At 40.9% G+C, this 23,779-nt stretch overlaps 4 protein-coding genes across 4 annotated transcripts; 2 read left to right on the plus strand and 2 right to left on the minus strand.

Annotated features, from left to right (window-relative positions):
* The first annotated feature begins 416 nt into the window (after positions 1-416).
* atp6v1e1b (ATPase H+ transporting V1 subunit E1b) lies at positions 417-5,855 on the plus strand. The gene is made up of 10 exons (XM_070992113.1): positions 417-493; positions 615-675; positions 1,344-1,409; positions 2,957-3,066; positions 3,297-3,363; positions 3,473-3,562; positions 3,707-3,775; positions 3,900-3,994; positions 4,077-4,164; positions 5,077-5,855. The coding sequence occupies exons 2-10, from the start codon at positions 643-645 to the stop codon at positions 5,137-5,139; spliced, it is 681 nt and encodes a 226-aa protein (XP_070848214.1). The 5' UTR covers positions 417-493; positions 615-642; the 3' UTR covers positions 5,140-5,855.
* A 200-nt stretch (positions 5,856-6,055) lies between these two features.
* On the plus strand, positions 6,056-12,518 carry ada2b (adenosine deaminase 2b). Its single transcript, XM_070992052.1, has 10 exons — positions 6,056-6,125; positions 6,466-6,845; positions 7,691-7,910; positions 7,989-8,199; positions 8,327-8,454; positions 9,590-9,680; positions 9,775-9,883; positions 9,973-10,130; positions 10,584-10,786; positions 11,633-12,518. The coding sequence occupies exons 2-10, from the start codon at positions 6,545-6,547 to the stop codon at positions 11,718-11,720; spliced, it is 1,509 nt and encodes a 502-aa protein (XP_070848153.1). The 5' UTR covers positions 6,056-6,125; positions 6,466-6,544; the 3' UTR covers positions 11,721-12,518.
* LOC139350576 (probable polypeptide N-acetylgalactosaminyltransferase 8) lies at positions 12,336-18,525 on the minus strand. The gene is made up of 11 exons (XM_070992051.1): positions 18,315-18,525; positions 15,863-16,097; positions 15,055-15,221; positions 14,716-14,899; positions 14,390-14,587; positions 14,141-14,255; positions 13,392-13,577; positions 13,112-13,249; positions 12,819-12,914; positions 12,568-12,735; positions 12,336-12,470 (listed from the first exon to the last, which is right to left on the minus strand). The coding sequence occupies exons 1-11, from the start codon at positions 18,523-18,525 to the stop codon at positions 12,336-12,338; spliced, it is 1,833 nt and encodes a 610-aa protein (XP_070848152.1).
* Positions 18,526-20,341: 1,816 nt separating this feature from the next.
* Positions 20,342-23,361, minus strand: rad51ap1 (RAD51 associated protein 1). The gene is made up of 9 exons (XM_070992359.1): positions 23,068-23,361; positions 22,918-22,964; positions 22,366-22,501; positions 21,985-22,091; positions 21,814-21,903; positions 21,588-21,716; positions 21,309-21,494; positions 21,075-21,215; positions 20,342-20,992 (listed from the first exon to the last, which is right to left on the minus strand). Exons 1-9 carry the CDS (start codon positions 23,082-23,084, stop codon positions 20,862-20,864), a joined length of 984 nt encoding a protein of 327 aa, XP_070848460.1. The 5' UTR covers positions 23,085-23,361; the 3' UTR covers positions 20,342-20,861.
* Positions 23,362-23,779: the final 418 nt, after the last annotated feature.

Here is a 23,779-nt window from a genome sequence, read left to right on the forward strand (position 1 = left end):
TGATGCTCTAAATTTAAGGTTCACTTAAAAGCATTTTGTGGTGCTTTTGACCAAATGTCACAGCATGTCCATAATATTAGTGTCCTACTACTTCACACTCCGAATTACTTTGATAAATTCAAACTTATATAGCAGTTTTTAAGGGAAAAGAAGAAGCCAAATAAAACTAAAACAATGCAAAAAAAAAAAAAGACAATACGGTGATAAAGTTTGCATTTTTTTCCATCTAAAATGACTTCAATTAATTTTCAGTATATTGACTGCAAATATTGATATGCAGTATAAGTAAAAGAGACGTATAATACAGTAGACAATATTCCTAGTTTCTTTTTTTCCACATAAGGATAAGAGCGTCTCTTATTCTCGCCCCTGATTGGCTGCTCAACCGGAAGTAAACATCATGTGACATTGCAAATCAGCTGATCCGCTACAGACATCTTTACGAGTCACGACTGCGGCGATTAATTCAAACCTCTTCGTCTGTGGTTTCCGGGTAAATAACCGTCGATTTGAAGCTGAAACTGAAGCGTTAAAACCTTCTTGTGCTTAACGAAAGTCTCTTTTATCCCTCAGTGGTTTTATTTTTGCTGTTTTTTGCTCTTTTTTCCTCGCAGGCCCCGCGGATCTTTGACAGCAGCGACCATGGCGCTCAGCGATGCCGACGTACAGAAGCAGGTAGCGAACCGTTTTAACCTTCAAAAATGACACCATTCAGCTGTTCGTCTTCGGTTACTGATGAAGGACTTTTGACGTTGCTAACCGTCTTATTACAACACTGAGAAATGTTTCTAGGAGCCATAAGTTGTCGAGGTTTGTGTGTCGAGGAGGATGACATTGAGATAGCTGCAGTGTGTTAGCATCGAAGTAAACATAAGCTAGCTAAAACACTTAGGCTGTTTCTGACTGCTGGTTTTGTACATAATGATGTAAGTTATAGCAAACAAAGCTGCCATTTTGAAGCCGGTGTTGTGTGGATGCCATGGCTGAGATGTGGAGGGTCATATTTCCTAATGGTCACATGATGAACACATGCCAGGCCTGATGAGGAACTGGGAGTGAGTGAGCCACTGTCTGGACCCCTCAATGGGAAATGTTAGCAAACAATGAAAATAACCTCCAGCAGGCCTGAGGCAAAGCTGCAGAAGTCAGCTGTGTCTTATGAGCTTTGGTAAAATGGACAAAAACATTCCTCACTGTAGTGACAGTCAGCTCACAGCAGGGTGAGGAATCGTCTCCAGGTTTCTCTGGGAGAGAGATGACAATACTCTCAGTTCACCCTTCACAATAAAACCCTAAAAACATGGGGGAGGAGATCGTGAACGTGTCTTTCTTCCTGTTTGCAGATCAAGCACATGATGGCCTTCATTGAACAGGAGGCCAATGAGAAGGCAGAAGAAATCGATGCAAAGGTAAAGTCACACGGCGGCGCAGACGGTGAACAGAATGGATGATTTCATTTGTAGTTTTTGGACACTTTCTGCCTTTTTATGAGTGAGTCAACAGTAGAGAGATGACAGGACTCACTGGACTCGGGTTAGTCTGAGGGCTGTGTCTTTAATATATTGCAGAAAAAACACAACAACAACATAGCGTCAGCATGCCTTTTCTCCAGATTTGATCAAAATCAGGCCTGTGACTTATGGCATTTTAGTGTCAACTTTATTGCAGTGCCCCCATCAGATGTGTCACTGTTCCTTTAATTCTTTATTTAAACAGGTTGGGTCGCAACAAGAGAAAAGACATACATTACAAACATGGTCAAACACGCAGAAATCCTCATTGTCAGACATAATAGACACTGATTCCACATGAACGAGATCTTTCCAGGTGGCATCAGACTGTTTGAGTACAATGTTGTAAAATACCATTTTTAATCTCGTCATTAGGGGAACTAAAAGTACTCTAAGTACAAATATGGTTATATCAGTGTGTTGGATTCAGTGACATCTAGTGGTGAGGTTGCAGATTGCAGGCAGGTGAAGCCCCCTCGCTTGCTTTTCCAAACATGTAGGCGAAAGAAAGTCAGAGTTTGGTTTGTCCATTCTGAGCTCCTGTAGAAGTTGGTGGTGCACCTGCTCCCTCTGTGGATACAAAAAGCTCATTCAAAGGTAACACAATCACTGATCCTTATTTTCAGGTGATTATGCACTAATGAAAACATTATATTATAGCTCCCCCTAAGTCTTACAGACTGGCCCTTCAAACATATTTATATGGAAGCCGTGTTAAAATAATATTTATATAAGGCTGACGATCATGTCATCAAGCAGCTTCAACATTACCTTTAGTTACAGAACATACTGTATGTCTACGAGGCAATAAAGTTATTATCTTATAGTACAACAATAGTTTTTTATTATCCTCTAAAACCTATTTCATTATACATCCAATTTGATTCTTTAAATTGGTATAGGATAAGATAAGATAAGATAAGATAAGGCTTTATTGACCCCACGCCGGGGAAATTAAGTCAATACAGCCAGCAAGTATTACAGAAAGCAAACACAGTGGCACCGAAGGGCCGAGATAAAAAAAAGTATGCAGGAGATAACAAAGTGTACAAGACTATAGAATGGAAAATCAACTATGTGCATCATGTACAGATTCTAAAAATACTACTGCCCATAAAAATACTTTTGCCAATATTCTTATGAGAAAACGACCAAGTTGAATTACACTTAAGAAATACTGTTGCATAGAAAGAACAGTATGCACAATATGTACAGTCCAGTGTGGAAAATATAAATCTAAAACTTAAAACTGCACGAGACGTAAAGGTGTCGCACCACATGAAATGGATAATATGAGCGTGTATTATCACTGATAACAGTAGTGCAAAACAAAGTGGGTTTATGACGTAAATCCCAAATGAGGCCTTTCGAAGGGACCTTTGATGTGAGCAGGATTCACACAAACGCTGCGGTGACGGAGGACTGAACTGTGTCTCCTCCTGCAGGCGGAAGAAGAGTTCAACATCGAGAAGGGCCGCCTGGTCCAGACTCAGAGGCTGAAGATAATGGAGTACTACGAGAAGAAAGAGAAGCAGATCGAGCAGCAGAAGAAAATGTGAGTCATGGCGAGAATTCACATGACACATGGAGTCCTCCCTTCCTTAATGTGGCCTTTTTAAGAACAAAGAAATGTCTGTCCACAGTTCCCCTAATTTTATAAAGTGTCTTCATCCCACAGTGACTCTTTTGTAACCTGCCCCAAACAGTCTCCAGTGTTTCCATGCTAACAAACACTTTGGGATCCAAAATGACTCAATGTGCGTGTGTCATTTGTCTGCTTCACAGTCAGATGTCAAACCTGATGAACCAGGCTCGGCTGAAGGTGCTGAAGGCCCGCGATGATATGATCTCAGTGAGCAGCCGCACATCGTCTTGTCATCACGCCGTCATGTAGAGGTGGACTGTGTTTTTACTGTTTGCGAATAATAATAAAAATGCTGTGTGTGTGTTTGTGCCTTCAGGAAATGCTGAATGAGGCCCGCCAGCGGCTCACTAATGTAGCTAAAGACGCAGCCAGGTACCCGGCTCTGATGGACGGACTGATGCTGCAGGTTGGTTCAGGCTGCAGTGTTTGCTGATGTTGAATTGTATTAAACAGAGAGGCGTTGCTCTTATGGTGGACATATGCAATAAGATAAGGCAATTTTAACATAAAGTGAACACTATGATAACCTTTTCATAATGTCTCACATCAGGGATTCTATCAGCTTCTGGAGCCCAAAGTGACTATTCGCTGCCGCAAACAGGACGTGCAGCTGGTACAGGTGAGTAAATTAGTGACAATGGGTACAATCCAAGCCACTGTGGATTGAGGAGAGGCCGTCGAGTGCCACGAAGCTCAGGGAAGTAAGTGACACCTAAATTCAGATTGTACTGTGACCCTTTCAGGCTTCCATCCAGAGGAATATTCCCATATATAAAGCAGCAGTGAAGACCAACCTGGAGGTCCGCATCGACCAGGACAACTTCATCCCCTCGGACATGTAAGCAGCGTCACATTTCTAAACACGAGTCAAACGTCACCGCGTTTGAATGAACTCCTGAAGACTTTTCTTTTTTTTTCAGCTCTGGAGGCATCGAGCTCTATAACGGTGATGGGAAGATCAAGGTGTCCAACACCCTGGAGAGCAGACTGGACCTCATGGCTCAGCAGGTAGGACGTAGAGACAGCTGATAACCGTTAACTGACAGCTGAGAGAAGACGCAGTAGTCACATCCCTGTAAATATGCTGCACATGTGCAGCTACAGCAGGCTGAGACTTATCAGAATATGGAAGCACTCGTCTCATTAATCTATTGTTTAATAGTTTTTAGTTTGATAGATTGAGTTTGTGATGTGTGTGTGTGTTGGCTCCTTTTTTTTGATTTGTGGGAACTCTTTAAAAAGAGAGTTTCCGTGTTAAGTAAGGTTCAAAAGGCCATCAATGGTCATCAATGGCTTTTATGAGTAACAAACCATTATTGGCCTAAATTGAATTATTTGTCACCTGAATGAGTGCAATTGTTAACAGACTTGACAAAATGAGATTAGTGCAGCTCTCATGTTTCCTGAACCTACTGTCACAAGATGGAGTGACAGATGCTTTGTGGGTATTTACGTGTTTGTCTCTCTCATTTATTCTTCACTTTAGGTTGTTTTTATGGTATTAAACATGATTCTAATTGACATTTATTCACAAATTTTAAATCACATTTACTTAAATTCTGATATCGTGTCATATTTTGCGTTTAGGAGTTGAATAAAAAGAAAAGATCCAGTCCCTTAAATGTTTGGATGTTTGACTTTCCTCGTATTTCTGCAGTTCTGTCGCTGCATAGAGCTGAAATGAAAGATTAGTCAGTTGATTAGTCGATCGAGACAGAAATAATCAGCAGCTGTTTTAAGCGATTTTTAGCAATTTTTCAAGTAAAACCACCAAACCTTCACCAGCTCCAGCCTCTTAAATGTCACTTAAATTGTATGGGCCTTTTCTTTTTAAACTATTTCGGACATTTTATTGATGAAGTGATTAGTGGAGACGATAATCAGCAGCTCCTCTTACAAACCCTGTGTTTGTGTTTGCAGATGATGCCTGAAATCCGAGTGGCTCTCTTTGGCGCCAACCCAAACCGCAAGTTTATGGACTGAGTAGCTGTGCTGTGTTAGAGAAAAACCCTCCTTTTATTTTTTATTTTGTCATATGAAAAGACGTCATTCCTCTGTCTGTGAAACGAATTTCCGATGCAAACGAGGCGCATTGTTGTTGTGTATTGCTGTATTTTTCCGTGCATTAATGGACATGATGGACGCTGCAGCTCAACATTACAGATGTGCGCTGTAACAGCTGTAATGACTGGTTTACTCTGCTGCTTCCCTTTCGAGGGTCCTGGTTCACACTGTTTAAAGATGGCCGGGTCGGCGGATTGGCTGAATGTTTGACAGCTTGTCCTCTGATTGGATCAGTTTCTGTGACAAACATAGCAACTGCGTCACGGTTTTCCCACTTCATTAACCTCTACCCCACATTAAGTATTATTAAGTTGCATGGGGCATTGTGTTGCTAATGGGTGTCTGCTCCAACCAATCAGAGAAAAACACAGCATCCAAGAAACTAAACCGAAGGCTGCACATGACCTGAGAGTTAATTTATTGCTGTTGCATCGACCGTACATCATTCTGCCATGAATTAAACGAGGGGGGGTTATCATTCCAGAGTGTGCACTGTATGTATATGAGGTTTCAGATTAAATTATACGTATGTGTGGTTGTTGTTATTGTTCTTTTCTTTTTCTTTTTTTTTTGATTGTGTCTGAAAATGTTATATTGTGGAAATGTAAAACCTAATTAAACTGAAATCATTAGTATCACGTCTCAGCTCGGTGTGATTCGCACAATGTCCTCACTGTAGGGCAACGTACATTTTTTTACGTTTATTTTGCAACACTGGCCATTCATGCTTTTTTCATTAGTTTATCACATGGTGTTTGTCAGACAAAAATGCTCCAATTATCCAGTTGCTCCGAGGATTTTGCTGACATGCTAGACTGATAGCGGAAGCTGTTGTGGAAAACAAGCCAAGTCTTCTGGGAGACGGCTGAGCGGAGACACAGGACGCCAGGAGCTCCCTCCTGCTCGTGAGTATTTTATCTTTTAAAGTAGCTAGATTTACCTTTAAGGTTTTTCACTTATTTGTTTAGTTTGTGTGAAAGATCTGGGGGTTGTTTGTCGATTTCCTTCACTTTTTTGTTGCTTATTTTTGAGTCGGAAAGCAAAGCTATCACGGTCAGGCTGCTGAATGGGCTTTGTCATCACTGTGAGCTGAGAAGCACGTTATCATTTAATGACATTAAAACAAGTTTACCTCCTCACTTAATTGGCAGCACTACACTGACCCCTCCGCCGAGGCAGAGGGGCTTAAATGACATTAGTTCATGTCTCACAGGGTGTATCTTTGTTCTTTTTCTTTCTTTACAGCAGCGAATACATACAGCACTCCTGCTCCTGTGGAGGGTCTGTGATCATGTTCTAGCACCCTCCTGTGGCACATAAGGACATGGTGATCTCAATCTGCCAGGCTGTGGTCACATATGTGCCCCTTCTGTGGTTTGTAAGAGTGACTGAAGGGATGCCCGACCCCGCTCAGAGGGACCTGCTGATGCGTCAGGAGGCATCCAGACAGACGGGAGGCCGAATGGCGCTGACGCCGGCCGAGCAGAAGCTGGACGCTTACCTCCATCAGCTGAAGGAGAAAGAGATGACTGCCACACTCTTCCCCCCTGCTGTCCATTTCTTCAAAGCGAAGCCTCTCATCGAGAAGAGCTCCATCTTCAAACTGCTGCAGAAGATGCCTAAAGGTGATGTTGCAAGTAAAAATGGACCGACACGGGTCCCCAAGGGGTCAGGGCCTCCAGTCAAATCTAATCTAGTATTTGCGTTTCTTTATTCTTGTTTTTGATATTATATCTGCACAGCAAACTGTTGCTACAGTAAGGTTGTATTAAAATGTCTTAACATTAGAGACATTTCTACCACTCAAAGACCAAGATGATGTCCTCAAATGTCTTGCTTTGTCCACAATGTAAAGACATTCAGTTCACAGTCATTGAGTGAAGACACCAGAAAATATTCACATTTAAGAAGCTGGAGTCAGAGAATTTTGACATTTTCTTTCTTAAAAATTGCAAAATTGTTGACAGCTAATCAACTAATTGATGCAGCTCCAATTAACAGAAGTAAAATCATATATTATAAATTGTAAAAGAGACACAAAACAACTTCAAAGTTACACAATGACTAAAAAGAGATACAAAGTGATTATAGGAAAAAATAAGTACAAAGGTACATAAACCAACCACAGAGAAATGCAAAACTACACAGAAACGAAATGAAAAGACACAAACAACTACAAAGAAACAAATGACAACAAAAAGATACAAATCAACTATAAAACTACACAACTACAAATTGATGTAAGTGGACTACAAACACATTAATTGACCACAAAGACACAAACTACAAAGATGCAAGATACTACAAACAGCACGGCCACATCACCTGCTCCTCTGTGGGACGGGTCGGGGCCCCGTTGTCTCGTAATCCGTCCATGGTCGCAGCCAGTAGAAACCTTGATCTTCATTTTAAGTCTTGGTCTATGTTCGGTGCATCAGTCTGAGGTTCTGTGCTGCTGTTGTGGGGACAGGTGCAGCCCTCCACATCCACACATCCTCTCTGGTCAGCGCTGAATGGCTGGTGAAAAACGTCACCTACAGGCCGCACTGCTACATCTGCTTCACGTGGGACAACTCGGTCCGCTTCCTGTTCTCCAACCGCCAGCCCTTCCCACAATGGGACTGCTTCTACTGGCAGCTGCTTGAGACTTTTCGAACCAGGATAGGAGACCCGACAGGCTTTGATAATAGGTAGAGTGAGACACCATTTCAAGTCAAGATATAACAGGAGAGCTTAGGCCAGAATAACTGTTTTGGGGTCTTTTTCAGTTTAATGCAGCACCTCACGCTGTTCACTGAGGATCCAGATGGTGAGTACCCAAGCCAAGATGTTGTGTGGGAGAAGTTTGAGAAGGCTTTCATCGCAGCTGCTGGACTAATCACCCATGCCCCCGTGCTGAGGGATTACTTCTACGAGGGTCTCAGGGAGCTTCTTCTTGACAACGTCATGTATCTGGAACTGAGGAGCGGCCTCTCGAGGGTTTGTGTTCGCTTGCTCGTTCACACCTGATCCCCAACTCCAGCCTCCTCAAAAGAGCTCTCTGGACTGTGGACGTAACACAAATGTTCGATTTTCAAATCTAACCAAACCTGTTGGTGTATTTCAGACGTATGAGCTGGATGGAACCATTCACGATAAGGTCTGGACTCTGAAAATGTTTCAAGAGGTTACTAAGAAGTTTACAGCAGATCATCCGGACTTTCTCGGGGCTCGTATCATAATTTCTGTACACAGGTATGTATGTACAAAAAACATCACAGACAACAGTATGTTCAAAGCATCTCTACAGGGAAGAAATAACAAGACAGTTAAAAAAAAAAAAAAAAATCCTCTGTTACAATAAATGTCCTGCATTCAAAATCCTACCAACGTTATGAGCAAAAAGTAAAAGAAATACTGTATACTGTATCCATAGCAATGTAGCTGAAATATTTCCCTCTGAAATATTGATATGTATGAAGTACAACAATACAGTATTTGAAGAAATGTACTGTATAATTTAATATAACATCTTTTCATATTCAGTAACAAAATAAGATGGTTGCTCTTTGAATTACTTGAACAGAAAATCCATACAAGTTAAACCAGCTCTGTGTCCCTGTGTGGAAAAAAATATGGTTAATTTTATTTGTATAATTAATCAAATTATCTCTTAATTCTTTGTTTCCTGTTTACTGGGAATGGAAGTTATTACAGTTATTAAAGGATACTCCACCAATGTAGTACTACTCAACATGTGAACACAGTATACTATTGCATTGCGTCATGGGAACTGTAGGATCCAGGGCTTCATCTAGCGCCATCATCAGGTCAAATTTTTCTCGTGTCCATTCAAAACTGACATTCCCGTAAGCCTCAAGTATATTTTCTGTTTAGCGCTAATTAGAAAAAATTAGCATGCTAACATGCAAAACTAAGACAGTGACAGTGATAGACATTATACCTCATTAGCATTAGCATTGTGAGCATGTTAGCATGCTGGCATTAGCATGCAGCTCAAAACACCGCAGTGCCTAAGAACAGCCTCACAGAGCTTCTAGCATGGCGGTAGAGTCTTTTTTAATCTGTTTCCCCAACTTTAAAATGCCACACAAAAAGCCCTTTAAACGAATTTTGCTTTATTAAATTAAGATAAGATAAAACTTTATTCATCCCATGCCGGGGGAAGTACCTTGTTACAGACAACAATAGTAAGTAGTAGTAGTAGTAATATCAGTGTGTGTGTCCCTGCTAAGTACCTTTCTCTCAGTGTTTGTATGAGGCTTCTTGCAAATATGGTTGTTTGTCAGGACTGTCTGAAAGCTAGGCATAGACAGGCATCTCATCACGTCAACGTCTTTTTTTTAATAATGGCTGCTGATTGTTTCAGGGCTCTGGGTGTATCTGAGGTCAAAGCAGCTGTGAAAGAGGCCATTCAGCTGCAGAAGGACTTCCCAGACGTTGTTGCGGGATTTGACATGGTAAGAAGTGATCTTTCTTGTTCTTGAAATGATTTCTCTTGTTTGTTGCGAGAGTTGAATTTGGTTTTCCTTGAGCTAACATGATGGTTTGAAGGTCGGCAGGGAGGACGGCGGGAGGACTCTTTGGTACTTCAGGGAAGCACTTTCACTGCCAGCTGAACTGGGTGTCACGCTGCCGTATTTCTTTCATGCAGGGGAGACAGGTGCGTCAATCAAAAGCATTATTTACAAAAAAGCATGTTTTTTAAAAATCTGTTCAAAGGCACATTGGTTCCTCTGTGTGTGTTTGTAGACGATGAAGGCACTGATGTGGATCAAAACATTCTTGACGCCCTTCTGTTCAACACCACACGCATCGGGCACGGCTACGCTTTGGCACACCATCCACTCGCCAAGGAGCTTTCTAGGAAAAGAAACGTGGCTGTGGAGCTGTGCCCCATCTCAAACCAGGTCAGATAACCTATCGTCCCTGGCACAGTACAAATTAATATTTCCCAATCCAAATTTCCTCCTTGGACTTTTGTTGTACATCGTATGAGGCGTTCACTGTCATCATGTCAAGATGCTGCATTATGTAGTAGCTATAATAGATATCAGCAGAGTGTGCTGGGAATAAGACCCTCAGCTCAGGATCCTCAGATGGAAAAAGATGAACCTTTGCCTGTCTGACTTTGCAAAATGTAGCAAACAAATCCACATTTTTCAACATTGTCATATTAAATCTGGTGAAATCTGAAGCTCATGCAGACTCTGTGGAAGCCCTCAGAAAGTCTGCTTGAGGCACTCTGTGGACGTCTTGGACCTGTTAAGCCTGATAGTCTGCATGTGCAGTGAAGTCCGGACATTTGGATTCAGTACGTGTGCCAGTCTTCGTACATGAAGTGTTCGACCTTTGACCCTCAGGTGCTGAAGCTGGTATCGGACCTTCGGAACCACCCTGCAGCTGTGCTGATGTCTGAGGGCCATCCGATGGTGATCAGCTCGGACGACCCGTCTCTGTTCGGCACCACAGGCCTCTCCTACGACTTCTATGAAGCCTTCGTCGGCATCGGAGGGTTAAAAGCAAACCTGGGCACTCTGAAAGAGCTGGCTGTGAATTCTATCCGGTGAGAATCAGCTGATTTCATTTCTTTTTATGTTTTTGCCTTTTAACTAAAATGACAGACTTTACTAAGTATGTTTTTTAGATTGTCTGATGATATTGTTTTTCTTATTTGCAACAAATCCTGTGAAATTGATCCAACTAACATGTATTGGCTCTGTATCCAAAGATGCATATATCTTATTCCTCTGTGCCACAGAGCTCCATTATTGTCCAAAAACACATTAATAAGTCACACTTGCACTGGGTGACATGTTCCTTCATTAGCCACTGTAATTTATTTTATCCCACAATCACTGAAACCCAACCAAACTGTATGTTAATCCACTGCTGAAAATAGTCTCCAGCAATTGCATGATTTACTCCTCTTTGAGTAACATTAACATTTGTTCTGGATTTGTTGACAACATAAAAAACGCTTTCATGAAACAGACCCCAGAACAGCCAAATCTTTATTCCAAGAAAGAACCAAGAAGTCATTATCTTTTACAGAATGTCCATATTCGCTTATTTGTCTTTGAAAGCACCACCAAGGAGAAATTCAAAGGGATTCCTGCTTGAAACTGTTACAGCACAACAATAATGTAGCTTCTTACATGAACCATGTGACAAAATGTTGATTTTTGTGATGAATTACCTCTCAAATAAGTTTCAGAGTCTCAGCTGATATCTGAAATGAATGGTAATTCAAGCCTGTAGAAAGTTAAAAGCTTACAGTGGGCTTTGATAGCTGTTAAGAACATGGTGTAAAATATGGATGTTTTTAGCCAAGTAAATTCATAGTAATAGACTCTGATGAACCCCACAATGGTATGAGTTCATTCTCACTAAAAGCTTTGTCTTCCTGCAGGTATAGCTCCCTGCCGGCTCCTCTGAAGGACACGGGTTATGCCATGTGGCAGAACAAATGGGACGCCTTCATCTTTGATCAGTCATGACAGTCAAACCACAGCAGATCCTGTTTGACTTTTATTTATATTATGTCTGTACATAATACAACAAAACAAAAGCAAACAAAGCAAAGCAAACAACGGCCATTATTTAAACAATTCAAATTCAGTTAACCACACTTCACTGGAACGTCTGTTGTCTGTAATGGATAGGTTGAAAGGAGTAATAGATCTGGTCTGACATAGGAAGGTAGATGCTGTGTTTGGGGTTTCTGAACTATTTTTCCTTTTCTTGGAAAAACTACAAAGGAACTTTACAATAAAGTAGCCTGCTGATGGGAAAAGTGATTCACAACTTATTCAGTGTTTTCTGGGGAATATAAAGAAGAAATGACAGCCATTCGTTCATCATAAAAAGGAATTTCAACCAAAAATAATAACACTAATATTCACCAGGACATTTTTGAATTGAAAACCAATAATAATTCATAATTTGTCTCGAAATTAAAAAACAAGAATTAAACAAAAATGATCACTTCCTCTCAGTGATCCACTGTTCCTCCACAGACCAGCAGTCAGACTCCATCTCTCTAACATGAGATGGAGTTTTTGTGCAGCAGTGTCTCATTTGTTATCCTGCCCTCTGTCCTCTGCCCACATCTTTCAAAGGTCTTTGATGACATTTTGGATCTTCCAGCTCTGAGCAGTGCACTGCTGAACAACAAGCTTGTAATAACCGTCTTGACCCACCGCAATTTCCAGACATCTCTTTGTGTCTCTGTTCTGGATCGGTCCTTTCTGGGAATAAAATACAACACAACAATAAAGCACATCTCTTTTTCAGACAAAATGCTGTCTGTGGTGTCGATTCATATTTTAAAACTGTGATATTTACTTGTTTAAAATCCCACAGCATGTGGAACTTCTTCTGCTGGGCGACTTTGCACTCGTACAGTCCCGGGTAGACGCCAGTGCCGGGGTCCACCAGACAGCGGTTGCTGTTGTACTTGTGAGATTTGATTCCGCCGACGTAGATTTCCCCATTGGAGCGATAATAACAGTGCTACCCAAGAGAAGAAGAATAATTATTCACAAAAAAAACAAGAAATATCACAGTCTGTGTATGCAGTGAATCTCTGGGCATACCTGAGGTGAGTAGTAGTGGCAGCCATACAGAATGGGTGTGCTTCCAGGCATTGGACCTTGGTCAACACAGAGGTCTGGTTTCAGGTCATTTATCAGCTGCCAACAGAAGCACAAATCGAAGGTAAGCCTTTAAAGCATCCATTAGAAAGAGTGGCACAACATAGGCCAGAATGCACCTAAAGTAAGTGGGTATTCTTTTTTTTTTATTACTATTGTTGGTTTACTTGGGATTTGTCAGCAAATCTTAAACCTGCAGTGCACCACCTTTATATATCAATGAATGTTCTACTCACCCCTCCATAACCTAGCAGGTCATGCAGAGGGTCCAGCATGGGGTAAACATTATCTATATACCACTTAAAAGGTTTGCAATTCAGCTTCTCTCTCAGCTTTTTCCTCTCAGACACATCCCCAATGTCTATCCCATGATTCTGTTGGAAACATCACATGGTAAGAAAGGACATAAAAATGTTTTAATCACTGAGATGAATCACAATGTTTTATTACTCATATCCTCTATAACACCCTTTTAGGATGCCTAATCAGTAGAAGTACTTCAGCATAAGCCCTTACCTCTATGGGAAGGTTCCAGGCAATGTTGACATTGTGTTTGTACTCATCCAGCCACACCTCTGCCACCCTCAGTGCATTACGTTTCATCATTACGCTCAGGTCTGGGAGGTAAGGCTTTCTGGCCCGTTCAATGTGGGCAATTTTAGAACAAGGTATAACTTCTACGCTTCCTCCACATAGCCACACCTGGCAAATGCAAAGGGCAAATATTTCTAAAAAGTATATTTTAAGGGTATTTAACACACATACTGTATGCAATTATCTTATTTCTAGCAAAAGTTAACACTGCACAAGGAAACATACTGTACAAAGCAGCCCAAGGCCACATGCTGTCTGCACTCTAATGCTCAACAATACAAAGCTAAATGTTCCATTATTTATCACTGTCCCATCATGCATTAGACAAAGGACAGATAAACATCCTGCACAAATCACCAACAAAGATACACAGAAAGTCAACAAAAAGCAAAGGACAAAACAGTTAAAAACAAAACAAAACAAAACAAAAAAATAGCCCACAACCATGCTAGCATCTCTGTGAGGCTGTACTTTGAGCTAAATGCTAACACGCGGTATTGTTCACCAGCTTAAAGTGTTAGAATGCTAATATTTGCTAACTAGCATCAAACACAAAGTACAGCTGAGGCTGATGGGAAAGTCATTAATTTTGCAGGTATTTGGTCATAAGTAATTAAGTGTTGGCCAAATTGTAAATTTGACCCAATGATGGTGCAAGAAGAAAATCTTACCCGGATGCCGAGCTCCACATTTTCACCACCGTATATTTTCATTCCTCCATCAAGGCTTCCAATCTCTCCAAAGAACTTGCGATCAGCTACGAGAATCCCCATGATGGAGGGGCTCCTGAGGACACAGAGGCGCACATTAAGACTTTTCACAGCTAACGCTCTCGAGGAAAATTAAAAGTCATATTTCCCAACTGTGAAAGTATGTGTTTTTGTGATTTGGGTGTACTGACTCTTTAGACGGGAACTTACTTGCCAGGCTGTGAGGCGTCCTTTAAAGCGTACCACTCAGGCCTGAAGGACTCATACATGCACCACAGAGCCCAGTCAAAGGCATCTGCTGCAGGTACATAGGGAGTCAATGTCAAGTCATCGAAATTCACCCTGTCAAACACTGGTGTCAGTATCACCGTCCGGTCCTCTTTGATTCGAGCTAACAGCGGTTCTGCCCTGGACACACAGCGACAGCTTAACTTAAGCTACATGAACAGAAACAAAAGGTGTGACAGCAGGTGTATCATAACAAAGCAACACTCAAAGACGACTGAACTGTGACACCTCAGATCACTCAAACCGACCATTGCACATGAACTTCTACGTGAGCATCCAAGATGGCTACCACGTCCCCGACAGCAGCTTTCCATCCGGACAGTCTGGCCTGGGTGAGGCCGAGCTGCTCCGAGTGCCTGACTTTCTTCACCAGGCCTGGACGCTCCTCATGGACGGAGCTGATGTACTCATCCAGTTTCTCCATTAAATCCTCTGCAGGAAAAATAAGTTTACGTCGTGAAACATTTAGTATCTGAGTTGTAGATTTATATATATATTTAAAAATGTGCACAACATGACCTTGGATGTGCTCTCGAAGGTTTAAAAAGGTATTTTCTTCATTTCATCTTGGCTTTAATGTCATTTACCGTTGGTGCTGTGATCATCCACAAGTATGATCTCCTTCAGAAGCCGGGCTGGTGTCTTGTCTATGATGCTGCGGATGGCCCTTTTAAGAACAGAAATGGCTTCGTCCAGGTAGATTAACACAACGCTGATGTTCGGCAGATCCTGTGGGTACTTCTTCTCAGCACACCTGTGAGAGGAAAAAAAAGGCACTTCTTGTGTCTGAACAAACTACTTGAATGATCTGAGAAGGTTTTTCATTAAAACCTGGTGAACATCTTCATGTTGCCTGTTGTGTCCGACTTTCACCTTTCCTTAGCAAAATATCACAAAAGACAAAGAAAACCAGCGAACGTTCACATTTGAAAAGCTGGAATCTGATAATTTTTGACATTTCTGCTTAAAAACATTACTTTACAATTAATTGTTTATCAAATTGCTGTCAATTCATTTTCTGTCCTTCAAATCTTATTAATGAAAAGGCTGAAAAGACAAAGTGACAATTTAAGATGTTCAATCAAAATATACAGATTAATCAAGATCAGAAATGCCAAACACAGAAAAGTTTGGCCAGAAATTGATTCAATTTTACAACTTTCAATCAGTATGAAAGTTACACAACTGACTCAACATTTGGCCAAAACTGAACAGATTTCTCAGACCATGAAGGGAAGTTTTAGATAGTAATAAACTTGCATTGGACCCGGATCTCAATCTCATCATAAAACCAACGCATCATAAAGCAGCCCATCTTGATTATGCCGGAGTGGGAACGAGGTGGAGTTGATTAGCAGTTTATTAGTTCCTACAGGAGCAGGAAGTCAAGGTCACCTGGGGGGCCTGGTGTCCGGGATCTCTCTGTTGAGGGGCAGCCTGTCACTGAGGAAGGCGTTGTAGCCGTATCTCTGAAACATCCTCTCGGCCTCCTTCTGCTCCTCCTCTGACAGCTCGTCACCCCACTTGCTGAACAGGGCCGAGTTGGGGTACAGCTTCTTTACCACCTTCTTCTCTTTCTTCACCTCCGCAATCTGCGGCTTCTTCCCCTCAAATTTATTCATAGCGTTTACTGTGGACAAAGAGAGTGGCTGTGTTTGTTTATCCTTCTCATCTCAGTGCACTTCACTGCAGATGGTCAAACAAACATTTACTTACATAAAACAAAAGTCAGTGTTTGCTCTGAAACCATGATTAGCACATGTTAATGTGGAAAATGTGGTACACCTGTGCGCACTGTTACTGTGAATGAGCTGATCTGGTGATTTGAAAGTCAGTCTTGTTAAATTTGGATTGAATTGGGTTGAAAAGTGGAAGTATTTTAGTCAGTGAATATTTTGATTACAGATCAGTCGTTTCAGTCCATTTTTGCGGAATTGATTTGCTGCTTCACTTTGTCACTTAATCACTGACTGACACTTGATCAAACAGCATTTTAATTACTGAAGTTAAATGTGAAGCTGGTCAATGTCAGAATCAGAATAAAAAAAAACTTAACTGCCAAGTACGATTTTACACATATGAGGAATTTGTTTTGGTGAAGTTGGTGCATAACACATCTACTAAAAATAAGCTATTAAAGAAGTTAAAAAAAAAATATAACAATATAAATATACACAAGTCTGTTTTTTTTTTTGTCCCAGAAGCACAGTCTGTTTTTTCAGGAAGAAGTCCAAGCTGAGTGTTAATGTAACGCATAGAGTTATGGTAGTGTCACATGTAGTGATGGAAGAAGTATAGAAGTATTCAGACTCAAGTAAAAATACCCTGTTACAAGCAAAAGTCCTGCACTCAAAACGTTTCTTATGCTTAAGAATATTAGCATCAGGATATATTTAAAGTAGCAAAAGTAAAAAAGTACTCATTATGCAGATTGGCCTATTTCAGAATAATATCATCATCATCACTGGATTATGGGTGGTGTTACTTTTAACAACCTTTTATACTGCTGGGTGGTTTAATCTATAATAATACATTCTATTATTTCCAGCATTTCATGTATTTTGTTTTACCTTCCACTGAGAGGAAATGAGTCTTAAATAAAAAGATATTTGATTTAATTCTCCCCACCGCCTACATACACCTGTCTAACTGAGTCCAGTTCCTCCTTTCATGTGTTGACCTTGTACCTGCAGCATTTTAAAAGCAGGTGTGTGACAGTGTTTTGTTTCACATCCTGAAGATTAAAAAAAAAAAAACATCTGTCAAACAGCCACCTGATAAGGTGCCTGTTTGACAGATGTTTTTTTCCTCTATTTTTCAGTTTACCTTGTTTCTATTATTCTGTGGTTTGACTTTCTATCTTTTGTTATGCATTGTCTCCATTTTCATCCTTAATTCTATCTTATTTTTAGGATTATTATCAAGTGGGTTTTATTCTTCATCTTATTTTACGTCCATTTTCTATTTATTTTCACGTTCACCTGTGTCTTTTGAAATCCCCTCCTTCCTCTTTTTGACGAGACGTGACACACTTAGTGTTTGTGGTGTCTTTATTACAAAGCACTTTGAGCTGTAGAGTTCAAAGTTTATTCGTGCAATACGAATAAATTTTATTATTTTTTTATTGCTCTCTCTCTCACACACTCTCTCACTCTCTCTCACACGCACGCACACACACACACACACACACACACACACACACACACACACACACACACACACACACACACACACACACACACGCGTTTCAATCATTTCTGGGGACATTACCATTACATAGACTTACATACATTTTCTGGAGACTTACTCTAATATAACTATTTCTTGACTAACCTTAACCAACCTTAACCTCAACCCAAGTCTTCAACCTAAAATGTAATAATTTACATTATGGGGACTTGCGTTTTGTTCCCATAAGGAAGGCGAGGCCTCACAGTGTGACCGTGTACACAGATTTATGTCCCTACAACATGAGGAATACATGGCCACAAATGCAGTCATTTACACTGATTCGCAGTGTAGGTGATGAAATTTTCAGTCCTCGTTCGTTCATATATTCCACGTTTCACTACATTAACCTGACAGCTTTTGTCAGTTTGGCGATTCAAATTCTGAACATGCAAAGTAACTTGTGACTAAAGCTGTCAGACAAATGTGGTGAAATGTAGAATATTTGCCTCCAAAAGTATACCTCATAATTATACTTATGTACAGTACTTAAACGCAAACGTAAATGTTCTTCCACCATTGCCTAAATGTCTAAAAAGCCTTCATCTTAAGTTTACATTGTTGAACCTGATTGTATGCTTTGATAAAAACCAGCTGCTGAACAGACACTTTGACTCACGCAGCCTGTTGATGTCTGCTTCCATCTTGTCCATCCTGTTGAGCATTCCCTTGCCCCTGATGGAGTCGTTGTGGTGGGCCCTCTGGAGTCTCTCCGAATGGGTATGGACTTCCCTCTTGATGGAGTGGAGGTATAACAGAGCCGCGGCCACGGCAAAGAGCAGAAGTGATCCTTTAATCCAGCCAGGTCTCATCCTGGAGCTCCTGTGCATTTCATGCACTTTGTTCTACCTTGCATTGAAAGAAAAGGGAGGAGGAAGACTCATCTACCTTTAATTTCTCCCCACCCCCCACATACGCACAAACACACACACACAATTACACAAATACAGTCACGGACATTGACACACCATAGCTGTGTTATCTGATATCCTGAAGTTGATGCTGGAAGTAAAATTTTCGGCCCTGGTTGTCACTCTTCTGCCTCTTCGTTGCAGCACACCTGAGGTGCAAGGTGCAAACTATTAGCTGTAGTTACCTGGGAGGACAGAAAACCAGCAGAACTCTTCAGCAGGTAACAGGAACAGGATTGACAGAGAGGTCAGGTGCTAACTGGCAAGGTTTTTTTTTTTAGGTTTGATCCTGCGGAGAATCAGACTTTTTGTCTCAATGAGGGCAAATCTCAGACGGCTCTTTTAATCCACGTCGTGCTCCCTTCGTATCCCTTCATGCATTCGGCTCCCAGCTGCAATTTCTCAGGAAGCAAATGCAAATGGAGAAAAAACAGAATATTTAGTCAGGTTTTATTGGTGCTGATTTGTTTAGGCAAAACACTTGATGTGTGTTACAAGCTACTTGTCTATATGTCCTTGCATGTCCAGCATGTTGGACAAAATCTTTTTCTTTTTTTTCAGTTTTAGTATTTTCTGTTTTTAAAATTGCACTAATCCGTGACGACTTAAATCAGGCTTGTGGTGGTTTTATGACATGCTGATGTTCGTTCTTATTCGTTTTTAACTTTAATATTGACAGATGAAGAGGCAGCGACAGTTGTGACCATGTGGCATGCGCTGTAATATTCAACTATGGGCAACAACAGATGCAGCTTTCAGTGTTTAAATTAGCATGTTGTATGTGAGAAAGACAGCAAGGGCCGCTGAGGATATTATACAGGGTAAAAAACCAAAGTCCCTCAGGCTGCGTGCACCGATATGACCCAATCAAACCAACAATAGATGGAACGTGAGATCACAATCCTTTCCTATAAAGTACATTAATGACTTCATGGGCAGAATTTATCAAACTGCTCGATTCCAGAGGCCTCTTAAATATAAAAGCAGGCTTTTATTGTTGTAGTTGGTTGAGCTGCAGCGCTTTTCCATCTATTTTGTCTGCTACAGAACTGCAACTAACGATTCCTTTCATGATGGATTAATCTGATTATTTTCTCCATTAATCGATCATTTGCTTTGTCAAAACTCTAAAAATAGTCACATTTACCAAGAGCACATAGTGACACCTTCACGTTTGTTTCGTTTAACCAATTGTCCAAACCTCAAACTGATTAAAAATGCATTAAAATTAAAAGGAAACACGGCAAATCTCACATTTTGGAAACTGGAACCAGGAAATTAATTTGCTTAAACTGTTGACCATGAGAGGAGATCAAACCACACCCCTCTTCATACTCGGCCTTCCTTTTGATCTCAACTACTGGTTAATAAAATCCGCCCACAGGCAGACATTGCACAATAAACACTGACTTGGCATCACAACACAGTCTCAACAAAATGTCTTAGAGTGGATGAGAAGGATTGAAATGATTCTCAAAACAATTCAAAACAGTTGATTAATGACTAAATCTGACAAATTCACTGCAGTGAATTAAAAAGTACAATATCACCTTCTGAAACATTGTGAAGAGGAAGTAGAGAAGAAAAGCCTGAAGTACCTAATTTGTACAGTACAGTAGTTGAATAAAGGTCACAGTCCATCAGCAGCAGCTTAAGCTCATGGTAAAACTGGTGTAACCCCTCTTGGAGACACAGCATACAAAATGAAACTGCTTTTATGTTTTATTTTATATTTATGTACATAATATACAGTGTGAGAAAATTATGAGACTAGTTAAAAAAATCAATTCAAACAATTCAGACAATGTCAGACGCAAACTCAGAAATAGAAGAAATCTGAACCTACAGACACAAAAACTGTCCTGATAATGATGCGATAAAGGCAACAATCTATGATTTTTGTCACCAGAGTCAACAAAGTATTCCATCAGACTGTTTCCGTGACCTTTTTTTACCTCGTATGGAAAAAATAGCTTGAAGAGCGAGTCATAAAGTTGAGAGCACTGTGTGAAAATACAACCCTGTGTAAAACATAAGTAAAACAGAAACATGGTCATGTGTTAATCCCTTTTGATGTATACTGAATTGAAAAGAGTACAAAGACGTCTAATGTTTTGAGACGTTTGACAAAGCATCCCTGCTTATCTGGATTCAGGGATGTAGCACAAATCGAGGAATACAGACATGAATATTTAGAGGTATCTTTTTAAAATAAGTGATGAAGCTTAGAGGAAAACAGACGGGTAATCAGTCAGTCAGTGAATCGCAACGCTGGGGTGAAGAGGTTTGACTCGGACAAGGCGGGACAGGCCCAGCCGCAGACCCTGACCTGGAGACTTCACTGCTGGACTCTGCTGGGCTGAAGTGGAACTTTTACCAAGTTGACCTGCAGGAAAAAGGTTTTAACATTACTGAAACACACTGGAACGGTCTCTGCAGGTTCGTATTTACGCTCGCTCGCACTGCACCTGGCGGGGTCCACTTTGGTATTCTGCCCCCTGTTGGGCTCAGAGAGAATGCAGGTTTCGATGTGGACACTGCGGAGGATGAAGCAGGTCTTTTGGGTGGAAGTTTGGCGGTTGGAGGACTTCTCATTGGTGTGGAAGCAGCTGAGAGACAAAGTGGATTTCATAACAATGACCAGATGAAATTACAATCGCAGCCAAAGGCAGAATCTTCTCTGAAGAACTTCGAGAACATACCTGCTGCCTGTGATTTGGACTTTGATGGTTTGGATGCTGGCTTTTCTTTTTTAGAGGCAGGAGGTTTTTTGGTCTTCTCACTCTTGGTTACTTTATCCTTCTTTTTTGTTTTGCTGACTTTCTTCACTGTGAATTCCTCATCTTCGCTCTCAGCGGGTTCGCTGAAATCTTCGTCGGTCTCTGAACCTGAAAAGGCAGGATTGCCATTTTACCGACACAAGAAGAAGAACAACGTAGAAATAAAGCCAGATACTCAGGGGGGGATGACAGGGTGACAACCTGGTGTCAGTTTGGGCACATAGTCTTCATCTTCATCTGTAAGCCTTTTCCGCGCCTCCTCTGTGGCTTTAGCTGCAGCCTTTCTCTGTCTGGAAAGTGACTCTTTTTCTGATGTGATTTCATCCAGGCCTGAAGAAAACCAAAAATTTACATCAGCTGACAATCATATTTCTATCCTTATCAATCAAGGTTAAATTAAGGACATAAGGAAATAAGAGATATTTACCCATAACTGCACCATCCACACTGCAGTTGGACCGGTGCAAAGAAGCTGGATCTGTGTTTTCATCTACCAGAACTTCACTCTTTATATCTCCTGGAGAAATTTTACAGGAATGTAAGCAGACAACTCTTTAAGAATAGACAACTAGATTTCCAATATTAAGCCAAAGCATACCTTTGCTGGTGTTCAACTGGTTCTTCATCCCGTCTGCACTGTTGAGCAAGGACAGTGTAATGGCTGCTTCTAGATCTCTTACATGCAGCCTCTCATCCAAAGGTCTTCTGTGAGAAACAGAATGAATATGGAGGATTACACTCGCTGTATGCATAATATTAAATTGTGATTTTCAACTTTTATTTTATTCATCAGCCACCTTGAAGAAAATGGTTAAATTTTTTTAACCTTTCGCGTGTGAAAAAGAAGAGCAGACTGATGTTGTGCACAAATCAGTGAGGATTTGCTTTTGTTCTCAGTCGGAGCTCGTGGAAATCTCCACCACCTCAATCATCTTGTGTGTAAACACGTTCCACTGTGTCATATTATTTTGTCCACTACCTGCTCTTGTGGCTGGCTGCAGACTGTGAGTTGGACTCCTGACTGGAGGAGTAGCTCGATGATTTCTTGTGCTGCTGTTTCACATCCTCCCTGGCCTTTTTGCTGGGTGGAGCCTTCACACAGGCAAAATCCTCATCTGCCACAACGTGAATACAGAAGGTAAAGATATGTTGGTGGTGAGACAAGATTAAGTCTGTTTGTGTGTGTGTGTGTGTGTGTGTGTGTGTGTACCCCTTCCTTTCTATGACAAGTCTCCTGCAAATGAGCTGTACTGACACCATTAAAAAAGCTTCTCCTTTCACTGCTTTTGCAGATGATTCTTCTGATATTATATTCTAGCTGATGGCTGTTTGTTTTGAAGCTGATGGGCATTAACTTTAGCTATTAAGAAGTAAGCTAATGTAACAGTGATGACTGGATACTGTAAATGTCACCATGGGACAGCTGCTTTAATGTGCACACATTACTTTCATATACCAAACAGTAACCATGTCAGTATCTTATTGAAGTAAATAAAGAGCGTTGATAGATTAAGAGACTGCAGCTTCTCACCATCATCCACGTCCCTGGTTTCACAGTAATTCACAACCTTTGTCTTCCTGTAAAGTTAACAGTAAACAACGTGTTAGCATTCAACAGACATAACAGCAACATCGGGGAAACTGGAAACACGAATTAGGTTTTAAAAAGGGGCTTCCAAACCTTGGTGGTCGGTCCATTACTGATAAACGTACGAGCTGATAACGCTTTTATTCAGCTAACATCAGCCACATCGACATTAGCTTCGCTGCTAACGTTACGCAAACGCTGAAGCCTGAAGTGAGAAACACAAGCTAATGTCCGCTTGCTGGAGAAGCTAATGTGACGTTAACTGTAGATGATTTCAAATGCTAAGACGCGTCCGATCATTAACCGAGAGAAACGTGTCTACTATAGCTAACTAACGCGTTAACTAATGCTACGCTGGTTACAGAACAGCCAACTAAAGAGCTCTCTGCGCATTCAACCAGCCCGCCTGAACCGAGGAGATGTGACGTTTGTTGACGTATTTGACGTAACCCGGAAGCAGATTCGTTTATTAAGAAAAACTCACTAATCAGCTTTGTGGCTCTTTGAAAAAAAAAATGAAATGAAGGCAGACAACGAATAATTGACCCGGTCTTCAAAATAATAACTACTAATTATTTGACTTGATTTTTCTTAAAAAAAAAAAAAAAAAAAAAAAAAAAAAAGAAAGAAAGAAAGAAAGAAAGAAAGAAAGAAAAAGAAAGAAAATGTGTCGAATCAGCTCCTGTTAAATAGACGGGAACTCTTACTCGCCAGATGAATGGACTGAACGGATGAAGAGGAGTCCAGTCTGGTCAGTAACTTTGTGCTTCTGGAAATTAGATACCTGTTGAAGGAAATATAAGCC

The sequence above is a fragment of the Chaetodon trifascialis genome, chromosome 22, assembly GCF_039877785.1.
Source record: "Chaetodon trifascialis isolate fChaTrf1 chromosome 22, fChaTrf1.hap1, whole genome shotgun sequence".
In the NCBI taxonomy this organism is placed as follows: domain Eukaryota; kingdom Metazoa; phylum Chordata; class Actinopteri; order Chaetodontiformes; family Chaetodontidae; genus Chaetodon; species Chaetodon trifascialis.